Raw genomic sequence first — 26,878 nt, forward strand, 5'->3', positions numbered from 1 at the left:
CCCGCCCGGCCCCCCCGGCCGCGGAGAGCAGCGGCGGTGCCCGGGATGCGGGGCCGGCCGGAACAGGGTCCCCGTGTCCTGGAGGGGCCGGCAGGGCAGGAGCCCCTGCTGCAGCCACCCGGGGATTACAAATCACGCGTGTCCCCAGCCCGGAGCTGCACGCTGCGCTCAAACCCCCGCGGTTTCGATTTCTGTTGGCGTGGGGCGATTCCTTCGCTCCGCATTCCCAGAGCGCAGTGGGTGAACGCTGACAACGACACCAACTCATGGCAAAAGTGACTGTCCCGGGTGAGACCCCCAAAATATCAATACGAGTGTGCTCATGCTTCCAACCAAAGCCCTCTCCCCCTTCCCTTCTGCATTTTGTACCTCACCCCCAGCCCAGGCACAGAAATTGCCCTGACTCAATTCGTATCAGTTTTGGGAAAAAATGAACTGACTGCAACAAGGCTCCACTGAGGAGCTGAATGTGGGTGATTGAGTAAGAAATAGAACAAATGGTGAATAATCCAGCTCTGCTCAGCTTGGTGAGAACGTCCCTCCCCAGGAAGTGGGACCCACAGCACACTGCAGCATTCCACTGGGACAGGACCCATATAACTTCTTTATTGAGCTCTATATATAGCTAAAACTCATGGGTGCCATAATCCATTCAAAAACCACCAAGACATCTGCAAACATTAAAAGGCTCTAAGACTGATGGTCCCTTTTAAGTAAGAAAAAATAATCTCCAAGCTAAGGAATGCAGCCCAAAGGAAAGGAAAGATGCAGGTACCAGGAGCAGGTGGCCAAAGGAGCCTGATGTTGTGAGAAGGTAGCACAGTGTCCAGCAAAGGGCCCCTTCCTTGGGGCTTCCACATCCCAAAAGTTTCTTGCAAGATGTGGTGGTGCCACCTAAGCAAGAGGCAGGGGTAGCATGAGGATCCCATCAGTGGGTTGCACAAGTGTTACCTGGCTCAAGGGAAATGCTCCCAATACAAGTCAGGAATCTGTCCAGCAGAAAAAGCCACACCACTGCAATTCCCACTTCCCTTTCCCATCCCAATTCTGCAGCCACCAACACCACAGCATCACTGGGCAGAGGGATTTATGCACCACAAGCAGCCAGCTTTCCCCAGCACATCACCACACCAGGAATCAGAATGCCACATTCCTTGTCCAGAAAAGCAGGATATAGCCCCCATGGGAGCACAAGAGGCTGAAGGACAGCACACATTGAAAACTTTTAAACTTGTTTTTATCCTGCAATTTCTGCCTCAGTCTTGAATCCTTGTCCAGCCAGGTTCCCTTGCCATGTCTACCCTCTCCCTTGAACATCATCTCCATTCCCCTTCCCAAACTCTTCCACTCTCTTCCAGCAATGTCACAAAATCCCTAAGCAAGAGCCTCTCAACTCCCAATGCCTCTCACTCACCTTTGGGAAACTACAATTTCATGGAACATCCATGATCTACACCCTTTCATCAGCTTTTCCAGAGAATGCACAAGAGTTTCCATTATGAGCCCAAAGAAACAAAGGCTTTTGCTTCCAGACCAACCTGGAAGCAAAAGCCTTTCTGCTCCAGCATTGGAAGATCCGTTTTTGGCTTCTCATCCGTTTTGGCAAGAGGCTGTAGCCCAGCTTGGTGCAGCCACCACTGGCAGGCACCTTCCCAGAGTGCTGGGAGCCTGATAAGTCCAAAAGTTTCTGCTATCAGACCCCCTCTTCCCAGTCAGAATCACACTCAAAGACAACAGAAGGAAACAAAAAAAAGAAGCTGTATTTTATACATATTCTCCAGCAAGTAATAAGGGAGTTTCTCCTCCAACTAAATACATGGGATAATGCACATCCACAGACCTGGATACAGCTGCTATAGCCTCAGGTGTAAGACAGTACAGCTTCTCATTCTATGATCACAAGCAAGTCAGGAGGTTGGGGTAAAAATAGTACACACCACAAGTGTAGAAAATTGAAGACAGTGTACAAAGGGTCCCAAACACAAAGCTTTCCCTCTCTTGAGTATGCTTTTTTCTACCTGCACTTGGAGGGAGCCATCCCAAACCTCCCAGCCACAGGCAGTCACAGCTGTGTAACAGCACAATCTCCCAACAACTCTAAATAAATGTTCTTCCTTCAAAAGGGCTTTCAGGGATTGCTGAGTTTTGCCTTGTTACTTCAAACCACCACTGTGCTTAATGAACTCAGCTACCTAAAAGAATAAGCTTTACTATATACATTTAAAAATTGAGGAAAAGTTCTCTAAAAATATGCTTTTGAATTTGACAAAATGCTCCAGCTGCTCAGGTTGGAGGAAGATCTCCAAGCTGTGCAGCTGCTTGTTAGCAGAGACCAAACTAAAGCACCTAAAGAAGAGGAGCCAGCCCAGACCTCTCCCTGTGCTGCTGGGCTGCTCCCAAAACTCCACCCATCTCCTTCAAGGACACTCAGTGTATTCCAACAGCAACAACGCAGATCTGCTGACAAGGAACCAACATCAGATGGGCCAAACACTAAAGGGGGACAGGGAACACATGCCAGGGCCAAGAACAGAGGGACTGCCACATGTCAGAACCCATACAAGCGCTAATTAAAGCTAGTGTTTGCAGGGGGAATCAGGAAATCAACATGGAAATGCCAACAGAGCCTCACAAGACTGCTCCTGTCTCCTATGTGACACCAGCTACAATGCCCCCATGTGCTGCAGAAGCTGATGGCCACGCTGGGGAAAGAAGGAAGCAGCTTTTCCTTTTGGGAGAAAGTTCCTTCCTGTCATCATCCATGTCCTGTCCTTCGAAATCTGTGCCATTGAAAGGGCACCACGAGCAGATTAAGTCCTACAGGGACCTCTGAGGCAGCTGAGGCCAGCACACTCTAGAAGGTATTTTTCAGCTTGGCTGCCACAAGCACAAGAATCTCTCCAATCTTTTTCTGCCAGTTCTCTATGTCCTTGGAGACATCACACCAGAGCTCTCCGTGGCGAGGTTCGGCATTCTCACAGCGCTTCCTCACCTCTTCTTGTTGCTCCTACAGGGAAGAAAAATGACAGTTTGTCCTGCTTTGTTCCGGAACACAGCCAAAAACTGAACCCTCCCTGATTCAAACACTCTTCTGAAAATAATGGTGGGGTTTGGGGTCTGTTACTTTCAAAATAAGTCCAAATCAAAATTCAGAAGCAGCAAGTCTCCTGCCTGGCTGAGCTGCAGGTAAGCAAGTTTTGGCTATTGCAGAGAAACTGCAGCAGAAACTTGTGCATTACCACCTGCAAGAGCTGTGTCAAGTGAAAGGTCTCTCTGAAGTCAGAAGATAAACACCCCCATCATTTCAGCAGTAAAAACTGCTGTAAGAGATTAGAGTTGGCTGTTCCTCTGGCTGTGTTCATGTGCAACCTGTACTCTACACTTGGGAAGAAACAGCCCCAGTTACACAAACCCAGCACCACAACTGCAGCACAATTCCCTCTGAGCAAGCTTGAGTTTTACAAGAGGAAGATCCATTGCAGAGATTTTGCATGAACCAGCAAGGCTGTGGACAGCAAAGCAGCCTGAAACACAGCTCAGCTAATGACAGCACTTTTGAAAAGCCACCACACAGGCCTGTGCATGCTCCTTCATGACCAGGCAGGACACCCAGCCTACCCTGTGACCACACAGGCAGGAGCAGTGGCAGCGTGCTCAACCTAGCACTGCAGCAATCCCAGGACTGAACAACCCCTGCCAGCCAGGGATTGCTGCTGCCTCCCCTGTTCCCAGGCACACACTCACCTCTGTGCCATGCTGGAGCTCAAATTTGTAAAAGAAGGCCCAGGCATCCCCCAGGTCAGAGTCGATCTTCACTGTGCGGTGGAACCACTCTCTGGCCTTGGTTATTTTCCGCTCGCTCCAGAACAGCCTGGAGGGAAAAGCAGAGGGGAGCTGACAAACAGCCTCACTTTAGAGGAAGATGGCAACCCACAAGAGCTCCAACTTAAAGACTCTGCAGGTGTTCCAGCTCTCTGCTCTCCCAGGAAGTAAACAGCAGATTTTTAGGCAACTTGCAGATCATCCTGTCCCTGGGAAGGCAGTGAGAGGACTGAAAAGAACATCCAGCACTTCCTATTCACTGCCCCACAGTGAGGCAGGATAACTTAGAGGATAACTCAGCCCCAGGCACAGACAGGCTCTGCTGAGAGGGGAAGCATTACAGAGCTCAACCTTTGCTGCCTCAATTGCTTTAATTTTGCTGTTCTATATCTGGTGTCAAAGAGACAGGAATACATGCCTACATCTATTCCCACTCCTTCAATTTCTTTACATTTCAAATCAATTTCAGCATCTAACAAATCTAACTTCCAAAAGCTGGTAACTGACTGCTGGTCACATGCTCACACCTACAAAGCTTGCTGGAGTGGAGTGGAGCAGACCTGCCTTGTCAGCCACATTTTCCAAGGAAAAACAAGTATGGAAGCTTCTGCACTCAAACCCCAGCCTGGCACAGCCCCACTGCTGCCATTTCATCCAGGCACTGGTCAGTGCTGAAATTTCTCCCCAGTAATGAACCAGCTGAGTCAAGAGTCTCCTGGTTTCACTCCTTTGCATTAAAGAGTTCATTTGAGCTATAAGGTCTTTATCAAATCAGCCACCCCCATAAAGAGCTTAGCCTGTCATAAAATTATACAGCTTATGTGATTGTTTTTAAGCCCTATAATACTCTTGATTGTTCTGTGTTAAATAAACTGTGATTTACAAGAGCATGAACAATGATAGCAGAGGTTTAACACCTGCAAGTAGCGGCCATTTTCAGGAACATATTTAACAAAAGTTTGTCACAGATGTGTGACACTCTGTACCTACACAGGCAAGTCCTGATGGGTGGTGGAAGCTGTTTATGTTGGGATTAGCTGTTAAACAGCCTGAGGTTGCACCAGAAGGGGCCTGGGAGCAGTTGCCATAAAGCAGAAGTTAACATTTTTCTCACTTGCTGCTGCAGCTGAACAAGTCAGCTGTCAGGATCTGGCAGAACCCAGTGTTGCAGTCACTGGAGTGTATCCTACAGTTTTCTTTGGCTTATAAAGCAGAGTTGTGAAAGAATTGGGCAACTTCAAGCAAAATGTCTCCTGTATTAACCTCTTCTGCTATTCACAAAGGGAGAAAACTAAGTTTGTTTCCATCACAGCTGCTGTAAGGCTGTTCACACATCAGAGCAGGATCTGGCACACATCAGTTCTAACAGTGGGTTTTAATTCTCACAACTCAACCTGGACAAGAAAACATTTCCTAATAGATTATATTCCCATTTCAGAGAAGCAAACTACAGAATGGCTGGTGGTTTGCATTCTGGGAAAGGGCACAGCTGAAGAACACTGACATAGGGGACATTCAGGAGCAGAATATCTAGCTCAGAATTTAAAGACACATAAAGCTTAAAAAATAACTAAAAAAAAAAAGTCCCTATGTTCACAGATACTTAAAACATATCCTGAACCACTTAACAAAGCCTAGCTCACCTGACAGCACAGTGACATCCTCTTCAAGGGACAGAAAGAAAGCAGCTTACAAAGGCTGCACTGCACCCAGCACTGGCAAAGGGCTTTGTGTGAGTGTATTGCTGCCTGTGCCAGTCCCAGACCCACCAGAACAGCTCGAGGGCAGGCTGACATTCCCCACTTGGAATCAAGGGAGAGATTTACACAGTTACTAGGAGACAGCTGGAGAGCTGCTCCTTGCTTTGGGACTTATTAGAGCTGCTGCAGCCAGAATCACATGGCTGTGCTGGAGTGCAGTGTTCCATCCTGGAAGCAACCACACACAGACACGGATATTTTTACTGCATCAAGAACAGAAACTCACTTGGCCACAGCCAGCAGGACGTGTGGGTCATGTTCACACTTCTTGAGAGCATCCACACTCTTGGTCTTTCGTTGCGGTCGCGCTTCAAGGAAAATTGCTTCTGACCACAGGATTCCTTAATCAAATCAAGTAGGGAGATTGTTTAGTGTTATTTTGAGGTTAATTCTCCCCACCCTGGCATTAGGCTAGTGCTGTGCATCACAAGCAGCAGTACAGCCCCCACCCTGGTGGTTGCTCACCCCCAACCTCATCCCAGACCATTCTTTCCACACAGATATTTCATTCAGTACTCTCAATTTTTAGCTACTGTGTGCACCACACTGGAGCTTCAGCTCTGGGGGTTTCTGTACCACAACTCCTGCAGCTCCAGCACTGCCTAACCCAGAGCTCAGGCTTCTCAGATGAGACACTGCAAACTCTGGGACAGAGAGGGCAAATCAGCATTTCCAAAGGGAAAGGTATCTGTCTGTTTGAACAGGCAACTGCAGTGGCAGAAGTCTCAAAAAGTGCAAGTACAGTCTGGGAGCAGTTTCAAGGGTGCTGGAGAGCACCACAGTCTTATTGATGCTGGCTCCACACCCACTGATGAAGGACAGAGCAGATCCAGGAAAGCTGGGTTTAATCCCTAGCTCCTCTCACTGCCAAAAGCAAGGAAGGAAATATGCTCAGGGGAGCATGAAATCTGCAGTTTCTCATGTCAACCAGGCACACCTGATCACTTCAAAGCAAAGCCTGAGAGCTGGTGTCTGCCAGGACTCCATCAAAGCACTCTCACTTAACATAAACGGCACCACGGGAACACACACGAGCTTTGATAACTGCAGTGATGGACAGGAGACAGACTCTCTTCTTCTTGCTCTTTACATATAGGATCACAAACACCATAATATTCCTATTTTATTCTTTGTGCAGCCTGCCACCCATCAGGAATCAATTCAGCAGTCGATGGACCCAAACCTCTGGTTTACATGACTGCAGGTGGCCAACCCAGCCAAGTCCTGCAGGCTTTGATTATGGTTTGCTGAGGTCTAAGATAAAGTTGGAAACAATTGTTTAAACAAAAACTGAGATCCTGCTGCCCGTTTCCATAGCAACAGGCAGATCTTTAAAACAGCCTGTGATGACAAACACTCATTAGGTCATTCACAAAAACAAAGCAGGATTTTGGGTGGTGCTGCTTTGGTGACCCACTTGCATGGAGAGTACCTTGCAATAAGTTTTTAGTGTCATAGAAGTCACTTAATTCCCAATTATTTTACTGAGACTTAAGCAGCCACCAATTAAACACCCTTCAAAATCTAGCCTGAAGGCAAGCCAAGCCTTGCCCTGAAGTAAGTTCCTACAATTTGTAGTTATGTGACATCTTCTCCCCAAAGATGTCAACATGTTTAAATAATTAAGTCTTCGTGCAATTCTGCCCCAAAATAGGGACGTGATAGGCACTCTATCCTCCCATCCCAAGAGGCAAATGTTTCCACTGCTGGTTAGAACTAACTGACTTACATCATATGACCTCTTAGCCTTTTCTTACATGAGCTAAAATAATCAAAAACCAGGACTGAACATTTATGGTTCGTGATCCTCTAATCATGACTGTGGTGGAAATTCGCTGCCAGCACAAGTTATTAAACTCACAGTGGTGCAAGCAGTGCAGGCAAACCAGCAACTGGGAATCTCCCAAGACCAGCTGTACTCTAGAGGGACAGGGAAAGCACCATTCTTTTTCCACTGAACTTCCTAACTACAAACACTGTCTTTCTTTCATTTTAAACCTTGGCAGACTTCTACCAGCTTCCGAGAAAAGCCCACCCATATCCAAGATACTTTTGCAGGAAGCCTGGGTACAAACTGTGGACCACAGATCCAGTAATATATTGGGTACTGCAGAAAAATGGAGCAACACCAACCCATGACCCCTCAGGTGTGAGAGAGCACAAAGTAACTTAGATTGTTTTCGAAGACCTTCAACACTTCCTTTGCAGAAGGATGACCACCACTTCTGCAAAACACTGTATTCTGAGACCAGGCCAGAAAGGACATCTTGGGAAAAACATGTGCTTCTATCAACTGGGCAAAACAGTTGTGTTTAAGGTAGAACTGAGATCCAGCTCACCTGAATTGGGGCACTCTTGCAGTGCCTTGGCCATCAGTGTGTTTGCAATGTTCTTCAGCCCAGCCCGGTACTCCAAGCGCACAGACTCCAACCTGGCAGGGAAGAGACTCTGATGATATTTATAACAACATTCACTAGGCTGAAACAAACACTGATGAGGGTCACTGGAAACTGAAAACATCTGCCCATATTCTGAATATGTGTAGGTGACTGACATCTTCCCATTCCTCTCCATCTAAAAATAAATGTGACTTTTATTCCATAATGGCCCTGGTAAAAACCAATCTGAAACCAGGACTGGAACAGCAAGGAAAGAGCCCTGTGAATGCTCTGTGCACTACAACTGTCAGTAAAGAAATAACTACTTCCCAGATCCTTACAGCAGCTAGCCAGGACAACCAAAGCATTTCTGCTATTCAGGGAAGTTATTAGTCCAGAAGAAACTCCAGAATGGGCATGGTCTTAAGTACCAGGTTCAAATGGCTGACATGATGTGAAAGAGCTGTCCTGAAGAACATATTGAATTTGTAGCCCAAATTCAGTTCAACTCCACACAACTCACCAGAGATCTGGATTCTTTGGATTCTTCAGGCGAGACTTTTCCAAGATGGCTCTTGCTCTAGTCAGCTGCCCAACTTTCTCCTCCAGTCTGGACAGCAAAAGCCACAGGGGTATGGAATGGGGACACTTCTTCAACTGTTTTTTAAAAAAAAAAAAGTATGCTCATAGGTAAATTTGAAAAAAAAAAAAAAATCTTGTAATTCCTATAGAAAAGAACTTCCCTCCCTATATCCTCCTGGAGAATTTAGCAGAAGAGAGATTGAGTTGATTATGTCTCTCAAATTTCTCCAGTTAGTCTTACAGCACAGAAGTGAAATTTTCCCTGTACCCAAAATAGTCAGGTACACCAGGTATGACTGAGCTATCCCAGCAGTAAGAGAAAGCACACACCTCCCTTAACACAGCTACAATCTTGCTCTTTCTGCAGATAGAGGGCTCTCATACGTCCCCAAATCACAGCAGAGTGTGCAGGGAGTCATTAGGATATGGACCCTGGCAGAAATCTGTGTCCAAATGACTTTGATGGCTGTCGACTTTGAGCATTCATACCCAAGGACACCAATTACCATTTAAAAGAGAGAGTAGTGCTCTGTAGGCCACCTCCTTTCACAGTGTGCATCTAAGAGCTGCTGAGGAAGATTTTCTTTTACAAGTTCTGGTTTTAGTCTTTAGAGGTCTTAGAGAATTACTGTGCAAAGCCTTTTTTCCTGCCTGTGAGGAGTCAGGCATACAGAGAACTCTCTCAAGCAAGAAAGTCAATCTTGCATATGGGTAATGGGTAAAATAAATTCTTGCTTATTTAATTTTTTTTTTCTTTTGCTGTTTTAACCATAGACAGAAATCATGTCTTTGGCTCGCCATTTTGATTCAAAGAGAGACATCTCTCCATACCAGCAGCACTAAGCAAATCTGCAGTAACATCCATCTTACCCCTTGATTATAAGCCTCCCGTGCTTTCTCTACCAGCTCTTTTTGTTCCTCAATTTGTCCTTTCATCATCCACAATTTGGGGAAGTCCTCATAGTGCTTCAGGGCTTCCTCACAGAGCTCCTGGGCTGCAGCAATGTTCCCAAGCACCCACTCCAACTTCACAGACTTCATGAAGACCTGGGAACAAAGCAGAGCTGTTTACCACCAGCAGCCATTAGAAAGCCATTTATCTGCCAAAGCAGCAGGTTCCCACTTTCATGCATCCATTAGAATGTTATTGATTAGCTACAGTTTGAAATAAAATAAAAATTAGAATATCAGAGTTAAAGAACAGCAGGAACAAGTAACAATAAGAAAGGTAAATGCAAATACTAAAGGAGTTAGAACAGTGTGATCCACCTGTATCTCACCTATTTACATAATTATTAACAGATCTGGCATTTGCATTATCACAGAATCATAGAATGGCTTGCATTGGAAAAGTAGTATTTGCATAAAGAACACAGCTTTAACAGCACAACAAATTAACAAATCTGAGCCTCCTTCCCCAGCACAATCTGACCTCAGATCCAACTACCAAGACAACCTTTTCTTTCTTATGGCTTCAGGCTCTGTTGTCCTGCTCATTACAAACTGGTACAAGTACTTTTCTGTCCCCCAAATCCTTCCTTCTGGCTATGCAGGGAAGTCACAGCTATAAGAAATATATTACAAACCAAAGGCTCTCTCACTGCTCTTTGATCCCCATCCTCCCCATTCCCAAACTCCCCCACTGTGACCTCACAAGAGAGGCATCAAGTCTGAGAGCAGAGCTTCAGCCCCAGCTGCAGAAGCTCCCTGAGTCAGGGAGGAAGAGGAGAGTTAAAAAGATGTAGGATGTTACAACAACTGAGGGGGAGGAACAGAGGACAGAGATCAAACTAACTTTTCATTTACTTGGACAAGTTAAAATGCTTTTGTATGAAGAGCTGAAAATGGACAGTTTATCATACCAGAGGTATCTGGAGATAAACACAGGAGAGTAACTTTAAGCACCAAACCACCCCAGAGCTGACTTTAGTAGAAGCATAAGCGAGTCTTCTGTGAAAGCATTTTCTCTTTTTTCCAAGACGTGCTTTTATGCAAAACAAACATTACACAAACAGCTGTAAACTGGGAATTTCCTGACTTTTGCCATTTGTGTAAAAAACCAATTGAAACCCTTCACTTGATCCTAGTCTTTTTTTCCCATCATGCCACAACTTTGTGTCGCAATTCGAAGCGCTCGGCAAAGCGGCCACAAGGCCCGGAAGGCAATGGCAGGGAGCCACAGGGTCAATCCCTACGGCCACAGAACTGAAGGAACTCCTCCTTCCGTCCCAAATCCCCTGTGGCCAAGAGGCCTGAGCCTCTCCACCCTCCACAAGTCCTTACCCTTGCTGTGGGGGCACTGCTGCGAGCCTTTGCCAGCAGCCTCCTCGCTCTTTCATACTCATTGTTCTCCGACTCGAGCTTCACGGCAGCCAGCCAGATCTCCTCGCTGTTGGGGTTGGCCTGCAAGAACACAAAGTGACAGACAAATGCACACAGTGAATCAACAGCAGATTTAATCCTCTGTTTGATCCAGATTAAAATTGAAATCAGAGCTTTGTCAATCCACAGTAGGATTTTTTTCAGTGCAAGCTCCTCCCAGTCTTCTTTGACCTTTGAAGTTTATAGAAATCCTCCAAAACAGATGGGCAACACAAAGATATATGCCAGTTTAAAAGTTGGATGCTTCTCAATTGTTGAAAAGCAGTAATGCTTGATCTTCTGAACTTCCAGTTTAAATACTGAAAACATCACAGGGTCTGCCACAATGAGACCCTCATTTTATTACCCTCAAGCAAAAAAGCTGCAGCTTCAATTCCCCACTGAGGTCTGTGAAAACTCTTCCAATAAAAGTCATTTCAGTCAAGAACTTTTCAGCCTAGTAACAAACAGCACCAAGAACAGATTAAGGAAGTATCTTTTACCTTCCATTTCAGGACCTGTCTTTTTTTTCTCTCACTTAGCTTTTAAGCCTAATTCCCAGTGTTAGAAAGACTCTGCCTATCTTTGCTACAGCACCCAGCAGGCAATTCCCTTCACTAGTGGGTTTGATCCAAGACATAAGTAATGCACTGACCTCATTAGGGCAGACCACAATCCTTCCCTTGAGGTGACCCAAGACAACAGGATTTTGATCCATGACTGGGGTTGGTGGGAGTCATGCTAGTAAAAGTGATGGTTTGCAAACTCATAGAATCACAGGCTGGTTTGGGTTGGAAGGGACACTAAGGATCATCTCATCCCAGTCCCATGGACAGGGATGCCATGCACCAGACCAGGCTGCTCGGAGCCCCATCCAACCTGGCGTTCAACACCTCCAGGGATGGAGCAGCCACAACCTCTCTGGACAACTTGTTCCAGCTCAGAACCTGGTGTAGGACTACTAAAAGACAGTACCACAGCCTTGCTTCCAGCTTGCTGCTATTTTACAGGAGAACATTGTGCCACACAAAGCAATCAAAGAACAGCGGAAGTCTCCATCACTCTGAAAGGCAGCAGGAATCAGGTGTTGACAGAAAAAGCCTGCTCTGTATTCTTTACCTGTCACATTTAACACCTTCTGACAAGTGTAACAGACCCACCTGGAAAGCCAAGGCCAAGATGCTTCTGGCTGCTGGCACATCTCCTGCCAGCCACTTGGATTTGGCTCCCATGAGCCACAGCACCTCTGCTTTGGGACAGTGAGCAACAGCTCTCTGCAAAAGAGCCTCCAAGGATTCCCTGAAGACAAGAAACAGCAAGTTACAATCCCTCCAGGTACTGCCAAAGGCAAGCTCTCTCACACCATTTCCACTATCACTCAGTGTTATAAATATTGTTGCAAAGTCCAGTGTTGTAAACCTTGATAAGTTATTTCATAACAAGGAAAGGGTGGGGTCTTTTTTCACAAGGGTTCTGAAATCAGCATTCCACAAACGGCTCATTGTTCAGATACCTTTGATAGCCTCTGTGGAAAGAGCCCTCACACAAACAGCTCCTTTCTCTTGGAAAGAGTCATTCTGCTTAACAAACCTTACTAGAAGCTGAGACAGGAAGGTTTTCAGAATTATTAGATGAGGTTGTCTTGATCTTATGCACTTTATTTTTTTCTCTCTGGCAAATACACTTTTCAGAACATGGAACTTAAAAGCCAGCCACCACTGGGAAACATGGGAAAACAACATCAAAAGAGAAGGTATATTTGTTCCAAAAAAAAAAAAAAGGCTTGAATGAGGAAGAACTCAGCATCTGCAGTCACTTTCATAACATAGCCTTGTTGGCCTTAATAAGGATGATTCCACGTGTATAAGTGGCCTACTGCAGAGACTGTTTGCTTTAATCTAAGCTGTGGGCAGAAAGTTTCTGACATGTAAAGCTTTGTGAATAAACTTTAAAAAGAGCCTGAGCTGTAACAGTATAACAGCAATCTTAATTCAGAATGTGATACACATTCACAGTGTTTAATCAGAAAATACCAGAGATGCTTGGACACATTCAGCTATGAAGTAGTTTATCTATGAAAACTAAATAAAACACATTTTAGGTGATTTGTAGCCCTATATTTTTCCAGAGATGCCTTCTCAAAGACAATTGTTCCTACCTTGTCTCTTCAGAGCTATTTTTACCATATAACCCCTATTGCCAAAAACCATTTTATGACTTCATAAAACTTAAGGATGTTCTGAGCACAACAATAACAAAGAAGGTCAGACCTGCAAAAAACGCCAGTGAGTTTCATCCAGCTGCACTAACTCTGCACTTGCACCACACCAGGGACCAGGCTGTCATTTTCCTTCCTCTCCAGCCTGTCCCCCTGTCACAGGGATGAAGCCCTCCACACAGGGGTTGTGCAGCACACGTACCTGGTTCCATGGTTCTTTTCAAAGTAGGCTGCTCGCAGCCACACACTCTTCTTGCTCGGGAAGACTTGCAAGGCATAGGCATAAATGGCTCGGGCACACTCCAGGGCATTATGAGCAACACACTGAGGGAAGACAGATCGGGACTAAGTCAGCTTAGGGGAGCACTGGAATCGAGAGCAAGCAGGAATTACACATGCACAGTTCAACCCAGAACTCAGTAACTCGGTGTAATCCATGAACTGAGGCATTAATAGAGAACAGAACACTCACAATCAGCTTTTTAAAAGGAAGCAGGGAAGGAATTTCCAAGTATCCCTCTACAGAGCACAAGAATCCCTTGCCTTTCAATGGGACTGACACTCACAGGCCAGCTTGAAACATCAGCAAGGCATTGGAAAGGATCTCTTGTTAGCACTTCATTTTGTTATTTCACAGGCAAAACCCTAAGCACCACAGCATGTGCCCCCCACTGCTCTGAGCCCAATTTAAGGCCAGTGAAGTTGGACATTTCTCATGCTGAAATATTATTTAGTTCTTAGCACATGTTCAAACTATTCCCCTAAAGCAAAAAAAGCCTGGTAAAACTTTTACCCACTCCCTTGTCCAGTCTTACATTAACTCCTGACTACAATGGTTATGTCTTGAAACTCAACTCCCAGCTCCTTTACTCATAACTCTATCTCTGTTGATGTCTCACACTCACAAAAAAAAAAAAAATCACACCAAGTTAGCAGACAAGCTATACCAATATCAACTTTTTGTTTAGTAAAAACTCAAATCTGAATAAAGCTCTGTAATAACCTCCTGAGGCAGAGAGTGGCCAAAGGCAGGCAGGTGGTGTGGGAGTCACATCCACTTTCACTGACAAAGCCATTTCCCAGGCATCAGTTCAATTTCCTCTAATGAAAAAACACAAACCCACAATAAAACAAAACCAACAAAAAGCAGCATCACAGCTGGACATACACTGTCTGCATCTTCCATCCAGGTGTGTTTCCGATCTTCTTCCTCGATCCCAATCCCAATCACAGCTCTCATGATTGCCTGGCACATGGCCACACTTCCAGCTTTATCACATTCCTCGGCATCCTAGGAACAACAGGAAAGCCCTGCTCATTCTGAGAGCTCAGCACAAGAGGTTAAAGTCTGCAATGGCAACTCCTCGTGCACAAACACAGAGACATTGTGGTCAGTGGCACAAACGTCTCATTGCTCAAACACACCCTGACACTGAGCAGGAGCCTGCAGCCACGAGGGAGGTGGTGCAGCTGTACACAGAATCATTCACAAGCTGGTTAAGAAACAGATCACATCAATTCAATCCACTGAAAAGGTAACAGTGTGTGATCTTTCCAGGCCCAGTTCTTTTCCTACAGCTCCACAACCCTGGGCTGACCCAAGCAGGGACCCGGCCAATAAAAAAGAGCAAAATTTCACATGGAAGAATTGTAACATCAAGACTACTGACCTTCTTTCAGCTTTGAGATGATTAAGTCTCAATAAGGGCTTAGCAATAATTAAATTTAAGAGTATCCCATCAAGCAGTGTAAAGTCAAAGGTGCAAAGACTCTCTTACCAAACCATGTATGGAAAACTGGAGTTTCCTGACACTCAAAGCTTTCAGAAAGCCAAGCATGTCTTGCTTAAACTTGTTGAAAAGCCCTCTGATCAGATAACAGAAATGGAGCAGTTCTAGTACTGAGAAGGAACTCGAGAACACAATGATGCAGAGGCTGTGCTCACGTATATTTTTAAAGAGAAGTTGAAATTAACCTTTAGTTGTTTTACTGCTATAAAGGAAGTCAGAATTCTTTTAGATGTTAACAGGGATACTCATTTAATATTAAATACATCATTCATTATCGATGCTCTTAAGCAGTATAAGATTTTGCTGCCTTGACCCACTATAAATTATTTTAGTAGGAAACTGCTTTAAAGACTCACAATCAAACAAAGCACAGAATATATTCAGGAGGAAAGAGCTTCAGTACAGGACTAACAGAATATCTCCTACATGCTGCAAATACAGTACTTGTATTGATTTCTCATAATGCCATTTGACAAAGACTTGTGGGGCAAACAAATACCTGTCAAGCCAAAAGAGACATATGCAAAAAAATACATAAATCTTTCACTGAAGGCTTTAAGCCTCCATCCTACTTAAGGCAGCAGCTGCTTCAACTTGAAGCTACTTATCTTCCATGACAGAAGCAAACCAGATATTTCTCAGCAAAACACATGTGATGTTACCCCAGGGTATCACTTATGGCCTTGGCCCTTACTGAGTTCTTAGTCTCTTCTCTTGCCTCTTCACAGGGACCTCCACTGACAAGCCAGGTGCAAAATGACTCTGTCCCACAGCCATCAGCAGCCTTCAGAACAGAACCTGAAGAGTCCCCCTGGGCCTTCAAGACCGAGCACATACCTGTATCCACTGCTCCCTGTTGATTTCCACCCCGTTAGCCCTGAGAGATGTGATGGCTCTGTCAATGATTTTCTCCACCATCTGGGTGTTTCCATTGGCTTCCTCCAGTTTGGCAGCAGTGATCCAGATGTGACGATCGGTCGGGATATTCTCCCGGGCTTTGTTAAGGACTTTACGAGCGTTCTCATATGTCTCCAGCCTTGCCAGCGCCAGCCACAGCTGCAGAGCAACAAAAGATGGATTTGAGATGAGAACAAGGAGATGACAAGGCTGCTGTATGGCAGTGTCAGCCCACAGAGATAAGCAGCTTCACGCTGCTTGCTACTGGTTGGCAACAGTCCTCAAGCACTGCAAGGAGGCTGTGGAATACCAATGGAGGAGAGGAGAAACAGGCTGCTACTGCCCTTGAAGCTCAGTCCTGATCATCTCTGGCTATCATCCCCATCTGCTGGGCTGTTATACTCCTATTTTCTGTTCACATCACCTCTCAAACAGCTGAATTGAACACTCTGGCTTGGTGTTTCAGAACTGAGTAACTTCTAGATTCACCAGGTTAAATGTTCACTTGTTTTCCCAACTGCCAACACATGGACACAAGCATGGCTCACTGCCTACAGCAGGCACAGCTGTGCACTACCATGACTAACCTAACAATTACACACCGAAATTATGCATGTAATGACCACCAGACAATTAACTCCAAAATAAAAAAAACACATTCCACCACTCATTACATCCCTCCCACTGTGGCACGAAGCATGTGGGTGAAAACCTCGTGTGGAGAAACACTGCTCACCCTGCCTTTTTCCTGCAAAGCTCTACTGCCAGCCTGAAGTGGGGTGTAGGGGTTTTTTTATTTCACTTTTTTTTTTTTTAACTCACTTCAACACTGGTTGGACAGCACTCCACAGCCCGGCTCAGCATGATCCTGGCATCCTCAGGTTCCTCCAGCTCCACGGCTGCTTTCCACAAACGCACCGAGTTTGGAACATGCTCAAGGGCTAGAGAGGCAAAACAATTATATCAATAATGATAAAATAGTTTACCAATGAGATCTGTATTTTCTAAACATGATATAATAAAGGATTTGTGTTATTACATGGAAATGTCCTGAAGGAGGGAAAGGAAGGAATTTACTTATTTGGGCTCTTGCTTCAACAGTGAGAATTTAAAATCAGAAAATAAAACACTTAATCATTTTAATTGGAAACAGGTTTTGGAGAGCCAAGGGCTTTTTTGTTGTACATGCTGTAATTGCATCCTCCTCAGTAAAACACCTGGCCAAAGAAAGCCTCCAGTCTCAGCAAATGAGCAGATGAAGATCTTCAACATGGGGCAGCTTAAATCACACCAGGTCTGCCTTTACAGAAAAGGAGCATCTTCAACACTAACTAATAACACAGCCTTGAACCTTACATGAAGAAACTGCCCCTCCACAATGTTTTCCTGTAAGTCTCTCCTGACAGCTCAGTGGACCGCAGCTTCACTTCCCAAAAAGCTGTTGTCCTCCCATGCAAATACAAAACAGGGATGCATAAAAACTTAAAGGTCTCGCTGACACTAAGCCATGAGTACCCAGTGTGCTTCCAGCAATCCAATATGGACTCCATCTAATTAGGATTCTTCAAGGCGTCTTTAATCTTGTCCCAGAGTTAGCTGCTGCTGGCAGAACTGCATTCTCTGCAGCCTGTCCTACATGTGCTGTCTAAAACATTAAATGCTAAACAACAAGTTTCCTCAGCCCATCTCATTAAGAGAGATTGAGAAACCAAAGGGGTTTTTTAGCCTTTTGTCACTCCAATTTGCACCCCAGACTGCTGAAATCAGCTGCATTGCAGCATTACTTCCACTGCTTCCATGGTGACTGTACACAAATGTGCCATAGTTACAGAGGACTAAGCACATCCCTCTTCAATAAAGCAAGCACAATCACAGGGACACAAAAATGAGTGGGAAAAGGCACCTAAAAGCACTTTGGAACTAGCTGGGCTTCCAGGCAAGGCTGTTCTTTGAGGCATTGCTGCAGAGGCACAGTGCTGAGCCTCAACTCAGGGCACATCCCACCCCAACACACACAGAGATTTACAACAAGCATTAACCATTTGTCCCCAAGTGTACAGGTGCAGGAGATTTTCCTGAAGAATTTAAGTGAGTAATGTCAGCCTCCAGGATCTGAAAGCATCACTCTGCAGGACAGAACATTTTCATAAACACAGAATTTGATTTTTAGACCTCAAGCTGTATCTCAGCCAATCAGCTTGTTGGGTCTCCAGTCAACACTGAGGCTTAAAAAACTCCAGAGATTCTGCTGGATGGTAGGAATGCACACAGCAAACAGAAAGGAGAAATGCATTATGAAAGGTCACACTTCAGTGACATTACCTGACACTCAGGCTTTTTTATTTTGAAGAAATAATGGGCTGTGCTGCCACTTATGGCTCCAAGCTCCATATTACTGATGCTCCCTAGGCAGCAGAGGAGCACTGTGAAGCTGTTAACAGGCACAAACTGGGAAGGGAATGACAAATCCAGTTCCATTCCACTAACAGATTTGTACCAAGAGATTAGGTAGGTGGTTCCAAAAACTGAATGTTTTTCTCCTCATAAATACAGTGTTTGAAGCAAAGCTCAGTACTTGTGGGTAAGTCACTGCTCTCACACAAGACCCTCCCCTACCCGAGCTGGGCTCACAGATCTATTTCTGCTCCTTTAAAAGTGTTTTTCTGTTCAACATCTGTGACTGTTCCTGAGAAGGACATGTAGTGTCACAGGAGCAGCACTTTACACCATGCTGCACTGCAGAGTCAATGGAAATTGAAAAAGCTACTGAATAGTTAATATCTGAACTGCTTAGAACTTCAAATCCAACACCTTTACCCAGATGTAGCAAGAGGTCATTTCACTAGAGATCTGCAATTTTACATGCAAGAGGTAAGAGGCAGGAGGCAACTAATTCCTTTGAACCTAAACCACTCAGTACTGCAGACTGCTTCACAATGATTCAGTAAATGTATTAAATCCAAATTCTGTTCCCTGTCTAGATTAAAGGCAGGAGATGTAACTAATACAATTCAGTAGTCTTGAGGGAACTCATCTCTACTGATACAGGCCCAGCTACTTAAAGTAATCAATAATTCATATTTTGAACCTCTAAGGAAGACCTGGGCTCAGGACAACACAACAAACTGCTGTTGAAGAGATCATCATTTGGAAAGGACAGTAATTCCATGAGAGAAAAACCTCCAAGTGCAATCAAACCAGGAAAATGTAAGGTTTCAGGTAAGCACCACAAAGAGAGGCTTTTTGTCCTTTTGTCAAGGACAAAACTTGCTACACTAAAGCAAATCCTGCAGCTCAACAGGCTGAATGATATGAGAACCCCAAGACCTCTGCTGCTCCTCCAGCAGCAGCTACTGAGGTGTCTAACAGGCTACAAGCAAGCAGGAAGAATCAATTCAGGTACCTTTTCCAAAAAGTATCACAAGGTGACATCTAGAGCACCTTTTTATCCTTAGAACACATTTTTTTTAATTGCTTTCATCTACTTATCTAATTGCGATCAAGCTGGAACAGGCTTAGGTAAGTGAAATACCATTTTGGAATTGTTCAGTACTAGCAGCTTTCTGCTGAAGGATGTTTTACAAACACTTCAACACCTTTGTTCTTTGGCTCAACAGCAGCAGGTTTCACCATTAGTACACAAATTGTCAACTGTAATTTCAACAAGGAAGCAAAAAAAAGCACCTGAACTTATGGCCACATCTTGAACAACTTACAATACAATACAGAGAGTGCAATGCCTTCATTCCCTGAGCCCAAGGAGCTCTCACCTTTCCTGAGGACACGTTTCTTGGCACGGATGTCTGTCTCCAGCTCTGCTGCTCTGATATAGATCCGCACCGACTGCGGCAGGTGCCGCACAGCCTGGGCCACAACAGCCTTGGCTGTATCTCCAGGCTGAAGCCGAGCAGCTTCCAACCAAACATCTTCACTCTGTCAGGAAAAACAACCCAGCTTCCTTTACATCAGAGCAAGAATATAATGGCACAGCTTCTGGCTAAGCAGGTGTTTTGTAATACACTCGACAGTGAAGCTGTATCAGGCGGAGCCTCAACCAAACTTAAGAGAGATTCTGCTGCTCATGAACCACAACTTTTTCCTACTATCCCACAAGGATCAGCAGGGAAGGAAAGCAATTCTGACCTTAGGGCACATCTCTGTTCCTTTCATGATGAGGTTTCGAGCCACCTGGAGCTTGCCAGTGACCTCCTCCAGTCGGGCTGATGCTATCCAGGCTGGCGGATGATGAGGATTGGTCTCTCGGACGGATTTCAGAAGCAAACGGGCTTTTTTGATATCACTAAAGGAGAAGGAAAAACAGGAAGGAAAATTTTCAGCACAGTGGAAAACAATTCTCCTGAACCAGGATGTGCTCAGATGCACAAGTAACTGTGACCTCAGATTTTTCCATATTGGAGACACAAACTACTTTCTGCCAAAACAAGATACAAATACACACCAACACAGCGAGATCACAGTGAAAACCAGTTAAGTATTTAAACAACATTTTTGGGAATTACAGCTGGGCACTTTCAGCCAGAAGCTGATAAGCACTGATGTAAGTCAAGAATTAGCATCAATATTTGCACATACTGCCCTGAGTTAAAGAGCAAGTCTTTATGAAACACACATCAAGCTCCTGGCTAAAGAGGTTCTCAGAGGTCATCAATCAAGCCTAAATTAGCAGCACACAGGTACAATTAACCAGGTTATTTCCTGGCTGGCAGGCAGCCACACACTGCCATCACTCTGGCATGGAAATAGGGATGGAATGAAAACACTCTCCACAATTGATGCATCCAGGTCAGATGCTAATACCTCAGCTGAAAGACTAGACCAGATCTCATGTTAAAAGAATTCATCCTCAAAAACTCACCTGGTACTTCTTACAAACTAAATGCCAGCTGAAAGCACCCACTCAGACAGATTTCCATTTACATGTAGGATCAGTGCCATTGCTAAGAGGATAAATCTGTTAATCCTTCTTAAACTTACTTGATATCTCCTCCATGTGTGGGAATCATGGAATTCAAATCTGTCAAATATCCTTTTGGGTCCACTACAGTCTGGCCACTCACAGAGTCTGACACCTGGGAAAGACAAGTCACAGCTACTGAAATGACCACTCACAGCCCCTGAACGCCTAAAAAGACACTGTGGCTCTACAAAAATCATAAATATTCATCTGTTCCCAAAAGCAAGAAAGGAGGAAAACACAAAGCCTTGCTTATTAGTTTTTTTCTATTTCTAAAATGCACAATTTTAATATTAAAATCCAGACAAGAAGCAGCTTGGTGATAAGCAGTCACCCAAAGGTCTTGCAGCCCTGCCAGCTAAAGGCATTCTTTTTAGAATACCAGATTTAGATGAGAAAATCAATGATAAAGAAGGCAGAAATCATTCTTTTACAGTAATTTGTCCTGCATGCCTACATAGGACAGAAGAGATGCTTCCACTGGTAGAACTACCTGTGTTGTTTGCCTCAAGGGCACCTCTGCTATAACCAGACAGTCTGTTCTCCCATAATGACCAAGAATTCCAGGGCCAAACCAGTATCTCTCAGGAAATTCTATTCATTTTGAGGGCAGAAAATTTGGGGAGAGTGACTATAAAATTATTTCAGAGCTCAGCTGTTCTTGGATCTTCTAACACCCAAGAGAATTTAAAAGTCTAAAACCAGTGACAGATCCTGCCTTCCCACATCCTTACCTGGCTTAGCCTCATATCCATCAAGGTGTTCCTGGCTTGGCCAATCTTCCTCATATCCAATTCACCTGTCCCAGGTGTCATCAAGCCTGGTGTCATCCCTCCTGGGTATGGAGTATTCAAACCCCCTGGATACGGAGTATTCAGTCCACATCCACCAAATTGCTAAAAAAACCCAAAAAAAATAGAGAAAGTCATTCCTAAAACATCTTCTGAGATTCCAAAAATAATTCAGACTATTGGCTGATGTGCACTTCCTCAGAAGCTGCAGGACATGGATGCCTAACCCCACAAGTACTTCTGATACGGCTTCCCTGGATCCCAAAACATTTCTCATACAGAATTTGCAAATCTATAGGTAATTACTAAATTTTAGTCAAGTCAGTAAAATAAGCAATGAGAAAGTGAAAAATTCAAGCACAGGCATCTGAACTTGACACATTTAAATAACAATATCTGCAAAGAAGTCCCATGGACACCTGGAGCCAGTCTAGGGCCAGTCAGCTGCTCCTATAATTCTATGACCACAGTAAACTCTGGCCACGGAGCAACAACAAGCTAAATTACATCATTTTTAGTTGACTGAAAGACAAACAATTTTTAACACAATCACCCCAGAAGTAGGCAAACCATCAGGTAAAAGCAAACTTGATTTTCTGTTCCCTTTTTGCAAGACATTGTTGTAACAGAGATGGTTATGCTCATCACAACTATCACCACCCCTGCATTCAGCAAATAGGAAAAGAAACACTTTCTTCCATCTTTAAAACAAGAAACAGGTTTTCTCTGCTTATCCCCATGTTTTCTCTGGTAATGGCTGTGCACTGAAATTCTCCAGCAAGCACACAAGTTTAACATCTAGAATTCCTTTGGCAGACTCACAAACCACACCAAGATTTTCGGTCAAATCCCAGTTTAACACTCATCTCTAACCCAGTTTGGCCACAGCTTGCCCAGGTTTGCTGTGTACTCACAGTCTGGCGTGGGTCCACTGAAGTGTGATTCTCCCCTGACTGCAAATGCTTTGCAAAGAAGCTGTCAGGGACAGGAGTCAGCTTCTCATAGCGAGGATTCCTCTGCCGCTTGTTCCTGGCATCCCCGACCTCAGGAATACTCAGCCACTCCTCCTCAGTAACCTCTGCTAATTTCCGCTGTTCAGACAGGAGTTGTCATCAGTATTTGCTGCAGAAATGGCTTTTGAAGTGTTCTAACTCTTTAATTGATTTATTTTCTTGAAATAATTCAAGATCAATTAAACATTTAAGAGTCAGACTTTTTCCCTAATCCAATGTACAAAAGAATTAGATGCATTTAATTGGAATTTGGTTTTAGTCCAGACTGAGATTCCAAATCAATTTTGTTATTAGATTCAGCGCTACAAACGTTCAGATTAATCCTAGTGCCTGGAGCATTGAGTGGTTTATTACTAATCATTAGACAACAGCTTAAACAATACATTTTACTTAAAAGAAGATTTAGAGTCAGGAGATTCTGCTCAGCTACCCCTGCAATGCCAACAAGTTATCCATTTCCCTCAAAGACAGAAGTGTAGCACCTTCCATCAAGCACAAAACAAAAATGACCAATATCAAACTTTGCACAAATTTCACTGCCTTGTGTATCCACGTGAACAGTGTTTATTCTTCCAACAGAAAGTCATTCTAATCTGGAGAATATCAAAGTACTCATTTGCCAACACACAAAATCTGAGCAAAGAAACAAGCACACACAAAAGAACACACAGCCACCTCTTGTGACTCATAAAAAGTCCCATTTCAGACATTTTTTTTCTTACTTTCAAGTCTGAGAACTGCTGTTGAATTTTGGGTCGCTCCATACGGTACTTTTCTATTTCCTCTTTTTCTCGTTGTTCCCTTAGGAAAAGGAATACTGAGGTTATGCTCAGAGCAACACTTGGCAAGTCTTTGACTAAGGTGTTGACATAACAAAAAAATGTGTTTGCTAAGAGTTAGGGCATTAAAAAAAAGGTATTTTTTCCAAGCTTATATTATCAACATTATAACAAGAGATCCTTTACCAAATAAAACATTATTATAGTGTAAAAACAGACACCTCCAAGTGAACTTCAGTCTCTGACCTCCTCTTGATGAGAAGTGAATTTAACAAGTAACACTGTTTACAAGCATGAGGTGACTTCTCTAACAATCTCCAGTCTACTGTGCAGTCTGTGATGCATCAGTATCAGTTGCTCAGCATCTCCCCACACCATCTTAATGAACTACAGTGACTCTTAATTAACTAGTGAAGTAATTTAACCACATCCACTATCGAAGCAAGTGGTGCAAAATACCTGTCATCCTCAATTAAGCAGAAAACACGCCCTGCCAGTGCTGTAGCTTATCCTACCTCCTCTCCTTCCTGCGTTCATCCATCCTCTTGTCCAAAGCTGCATAAATAGCATCTGCTTCTTCATCATCTTTTTCATAGGGGCCACTTGAGAACAGGCTCCCAGCGTAGCCATTGAACTGGGAAATTGGAGAGAGAGGGAAAAAAAAAAAGAGGGAAAAAAGGCAGTTTTTTGTTATGTTCCTGCAACAGCCAACAATCACCTGAAAATGCATTCACAGGCTGCTTCTGACAACATTACATCAGACTAACACATCCCTAAATAAAAGCATCCTCCTTCTACCATCCCATGGTGGTTTTTATTCTCCCACACCATTTGAAGCAAAACTGCTACAAAATTGCTTTTTTCAAAATTGCTTCTCTCTCCGAACCACTTCTACTCAGCAATAAATGAGATCCTAGGATAGAAGAGCCATTCTCTTCCATTAACCACTTTCTCTTTTTACACCAGTGAAAGCAAGCAGAAAGAATATCACAACATTCAACCAACTAAAGTGGGACTTAAACACAAGAGACTACACAGGCCACTTAAGGACAATATATGGCACAGAATTACAGAGTCATTTAGGTTGGAAAAGACCTCCAAGATCATCAAGTCCAATCTTGTCAAAGCACACAAGCTTTCATTTGTGAAGAATAAAAAAAAATGCAACCCCTGAAATTCTTAAACTGATTTTTATTTATAGATATTTTCCCAAGACTCTCAGGGCTTTGTATCAATAATCAAACCACAATCCATGGAGCAAGGCCACAACAAAAATCTGTAAGCACCATGCTATTGTGCATACTGAGGTCTCAGACAATAAATAAAAAAGGAAATGCTGCCTGCAAACTACAGGAGGTTTGAAGCCTAAGCTACGAGTGGGGCTCTTACTGACAGAACCACAGGACAGAGTCTCAAGCTGCATCAAGGGAAATACAGCTTGGCTGTTAGGAAAAAGTTTACAGAAAGAAACTGTTGTTACAGAAAGAGTGATAAAGTTCTGGAATGGCCTGCCCAGGGAGATGGTGGAGTCACCATCCCTGGATGTGTTTAAAAAAAGACTGGATGTGGCACTGGGTGCCAGGGTTGAGTTGAGGTTTTGGGGCTGGGCTGGACTCGATGATCCTGAAGGTCTCTCCCAGCCCAGTGATTCTGTGAATTCTGTGAGTCTTCAGCAAGAGCAAGAGCAGGGAGCTCAGGGACTCTTGCTCCACCTGGGGAACAACATCTGCAGGGTGATGAAAACCTCCTCACCTCATCGTAGTTGGTGTCATTCAAATCCTCATCATCGTCATCTGCAGTCTGGTTCTTCTTCATCTGGTCCCCCACGGTTCTCTTGCCCGGCGGGGCGTGCCGGTCGTCCACGGGGTCGTTGGCATCGCGGGCAGGGCCAATGTCAGAGCGGGTGGTGAAGCCCGTGGCTCTGCAGGGATAAAACAGGGGCTGCTCAGCTCACTGCACCCCAGCCTGCCACAGGCACTGCTCACACTCAGGGAAAATGTCATTAACTTGGGAGAACGGCTTCAGGCACTGCCCATGACCAGTGCTTGTAAAGCCGGGGGGGAAATGGCCTTAGAATCATGGAATGGTTTGGGCTGGAAGGGACCTCTGGGCTCACCCCATTCCAGCCTCCTGCCACACCTTCCACTATCCCAGGCTGCTCCAAGCCCCATCCAGCCTGGCCTCAGACACTTACTTCCAGGGATTGGGCAGCCACAGCTTCTCTGGGCACCCTTTTATAGGGAGAACTTTTCCCACAAATACACTGCAACCACCCAACTCTGCCAGCTATCCTGTAAACTCTGTCTCTGGATGTTTCAGCTGACCTGCAGGCTGTGGGGCACCACGGGCTGGGGTCTGGGCAAAGGGATGGGGCAGCTGGAGCTCTTCTGAAGCCCCACACTCGCCTGGCAGCACCTCGTGGGGCACAGCCAGCAGGATCTCTCCAGGGAAGGCAACAGCAAATCAGTGGGGGACGAACACAACTCACACCCAGCAGAGGACACCCTAGAAATGGTCCCAGCCGTCACCAAATCCCCTCACTGTTCCCTCAAAGAAGCCCCCAGTTTGATCATTTTTCAGACGGTCCCATGCACACAGAGTCACAGGATCAGGAGGGACACAATCCTTTGCCGCTCTGAAGCACCCGGGAACTCCTCCTCGGAGCCAGGCTCGGTTCTAAACACAAACCCGCCCAGCCAGAGAGCGAACGCGAACATCAGGAAGGGACAACACCGAAAAGCCGCGCGGGGCAACGCCAAGGGCACGGGGATGAGTGGGGCAGGGAGGTGGGACCCAGCCGGGCAGCGAAAGGGCTCGGGAGAGCCCCGGGGCCCGGCGGAGCGACCGGGCTGGGAAGGGACCGGGGTGGGGGGGCCAGGCCAGGCCTGGCGGCGTCTCACCCGCGGCCCAGCCCCGGCACGTAGCCCAGGGGCGCGGGCATGCCCAGGAACGGCTTCTTCTTCTTGTTCATGATGGCGGTGGCGGCGAAGAGACACCGAGGCGAGACCGAAGTGGGACCGGAGCAGAGCCGGGAGAAGCGGCCGGGAAAGCGGCAGCGGCGGCGGCGGAAGCGGGGGCAGGCGGGGCTGGCCGCGAGGGCAGAGCGGCACTTCCGCTCCCGCCCGGGAGCAGCGCGCTCCCTGGCGAGGCGGAGGTCCTGAGGCGTGGTGAGGAGGACGGGGATGATGAGGATGGAAAAGTGGGAATGGGGATGGTGGCAATGAAGGTCATGGGGATGTTGAGCTGTGCTGTCATGGAGTTTAACATTTACAGCAATTTATTGTTTTTATTGTTTTTAGGAAACGAGTAACTGCTAAGGAACCTCCCAGGTGGCAAGCAGCCCTGCAGAGAGCAAAGCTGACACTTTTGAGCTGTGTTTAACAACCCCTGGGAAAAATGGGGCAGAAAAGGGGGGAAAGGGTCAGGATCATGCCAGGAGGGCCTGGAGCTCTGGGCCTGGGACAAAGGATCAGGCCTGGAGGGGCTGGAGCTGGACAAAGCCCCCGTGCTGC

The 26,878-nt window shown here is 45.3% G+C and overlaps 1 protein-coding gene across 1 annotated transcript; it reads right to left on the reverse strand.

Moving 5' to 3' along the window:
- Positions 1-1,740: 1,740 nt before the first annotated feature.
- PRPF6 (pre-mRNA processing factor 6) lies at positions 1,741-26,460 on the reverse strand. Its single transcript, XM_041458340.1, has 21 exons — positions 26,267-26,460; positions 25,119-25,287; positions 23,882-24,000; positions 23,310-23,388; positions 22,489-22,665; positions 21,518-21,679; positions 20,804-20,898; positions 19,952-20,108; positions 19,579-19,741; positions 16,631-16,749; positions 15,749-15,967; positions 14,290-14,412; positions 13,324-13,445; positions 12,064-12,202; positions 10,826-10,945; positions 9,413-9,589; positions 8,484-8,617; positions 7,922-8,013; positions 5,809-5,923; positions 3,745-3,871; positions 1,741-3,007 (listed from the first exon to the last, which is right to left on the reverse strand). The coding sequence occupies exons 1-21, from the start codon at positions 26,335-26,337 to the stop codon at positions 2,855-2,857; spliced, it is 2,832 nt and encodes a 943-aa protein (XP_041314274.1). The 5' UTR covers positions 26,338-26,460; the 3' UTR covers positions 1,741-2,854.
- Between the last annotated feature and the right edge of the window lie 418 nt (positions 26,461-26,878).

Source organism: Pyrgilauda ruficollis, unplaced genomic scaffold, assembly GCF_017590135.1.
Source record: "Pyrgilauda ruficollis isolate IOZ18807 unplaced genomic scaffold, ASM1759013v1 scaffold127, whole genome shotgun sequence".
Classification (NCBI taxonomy): Eukaryota; Metazoa; Chordata; class Aves; order Passeriformes; family Passeridae; genus Pyrgilauda; species Pyrgilauda ruficollis.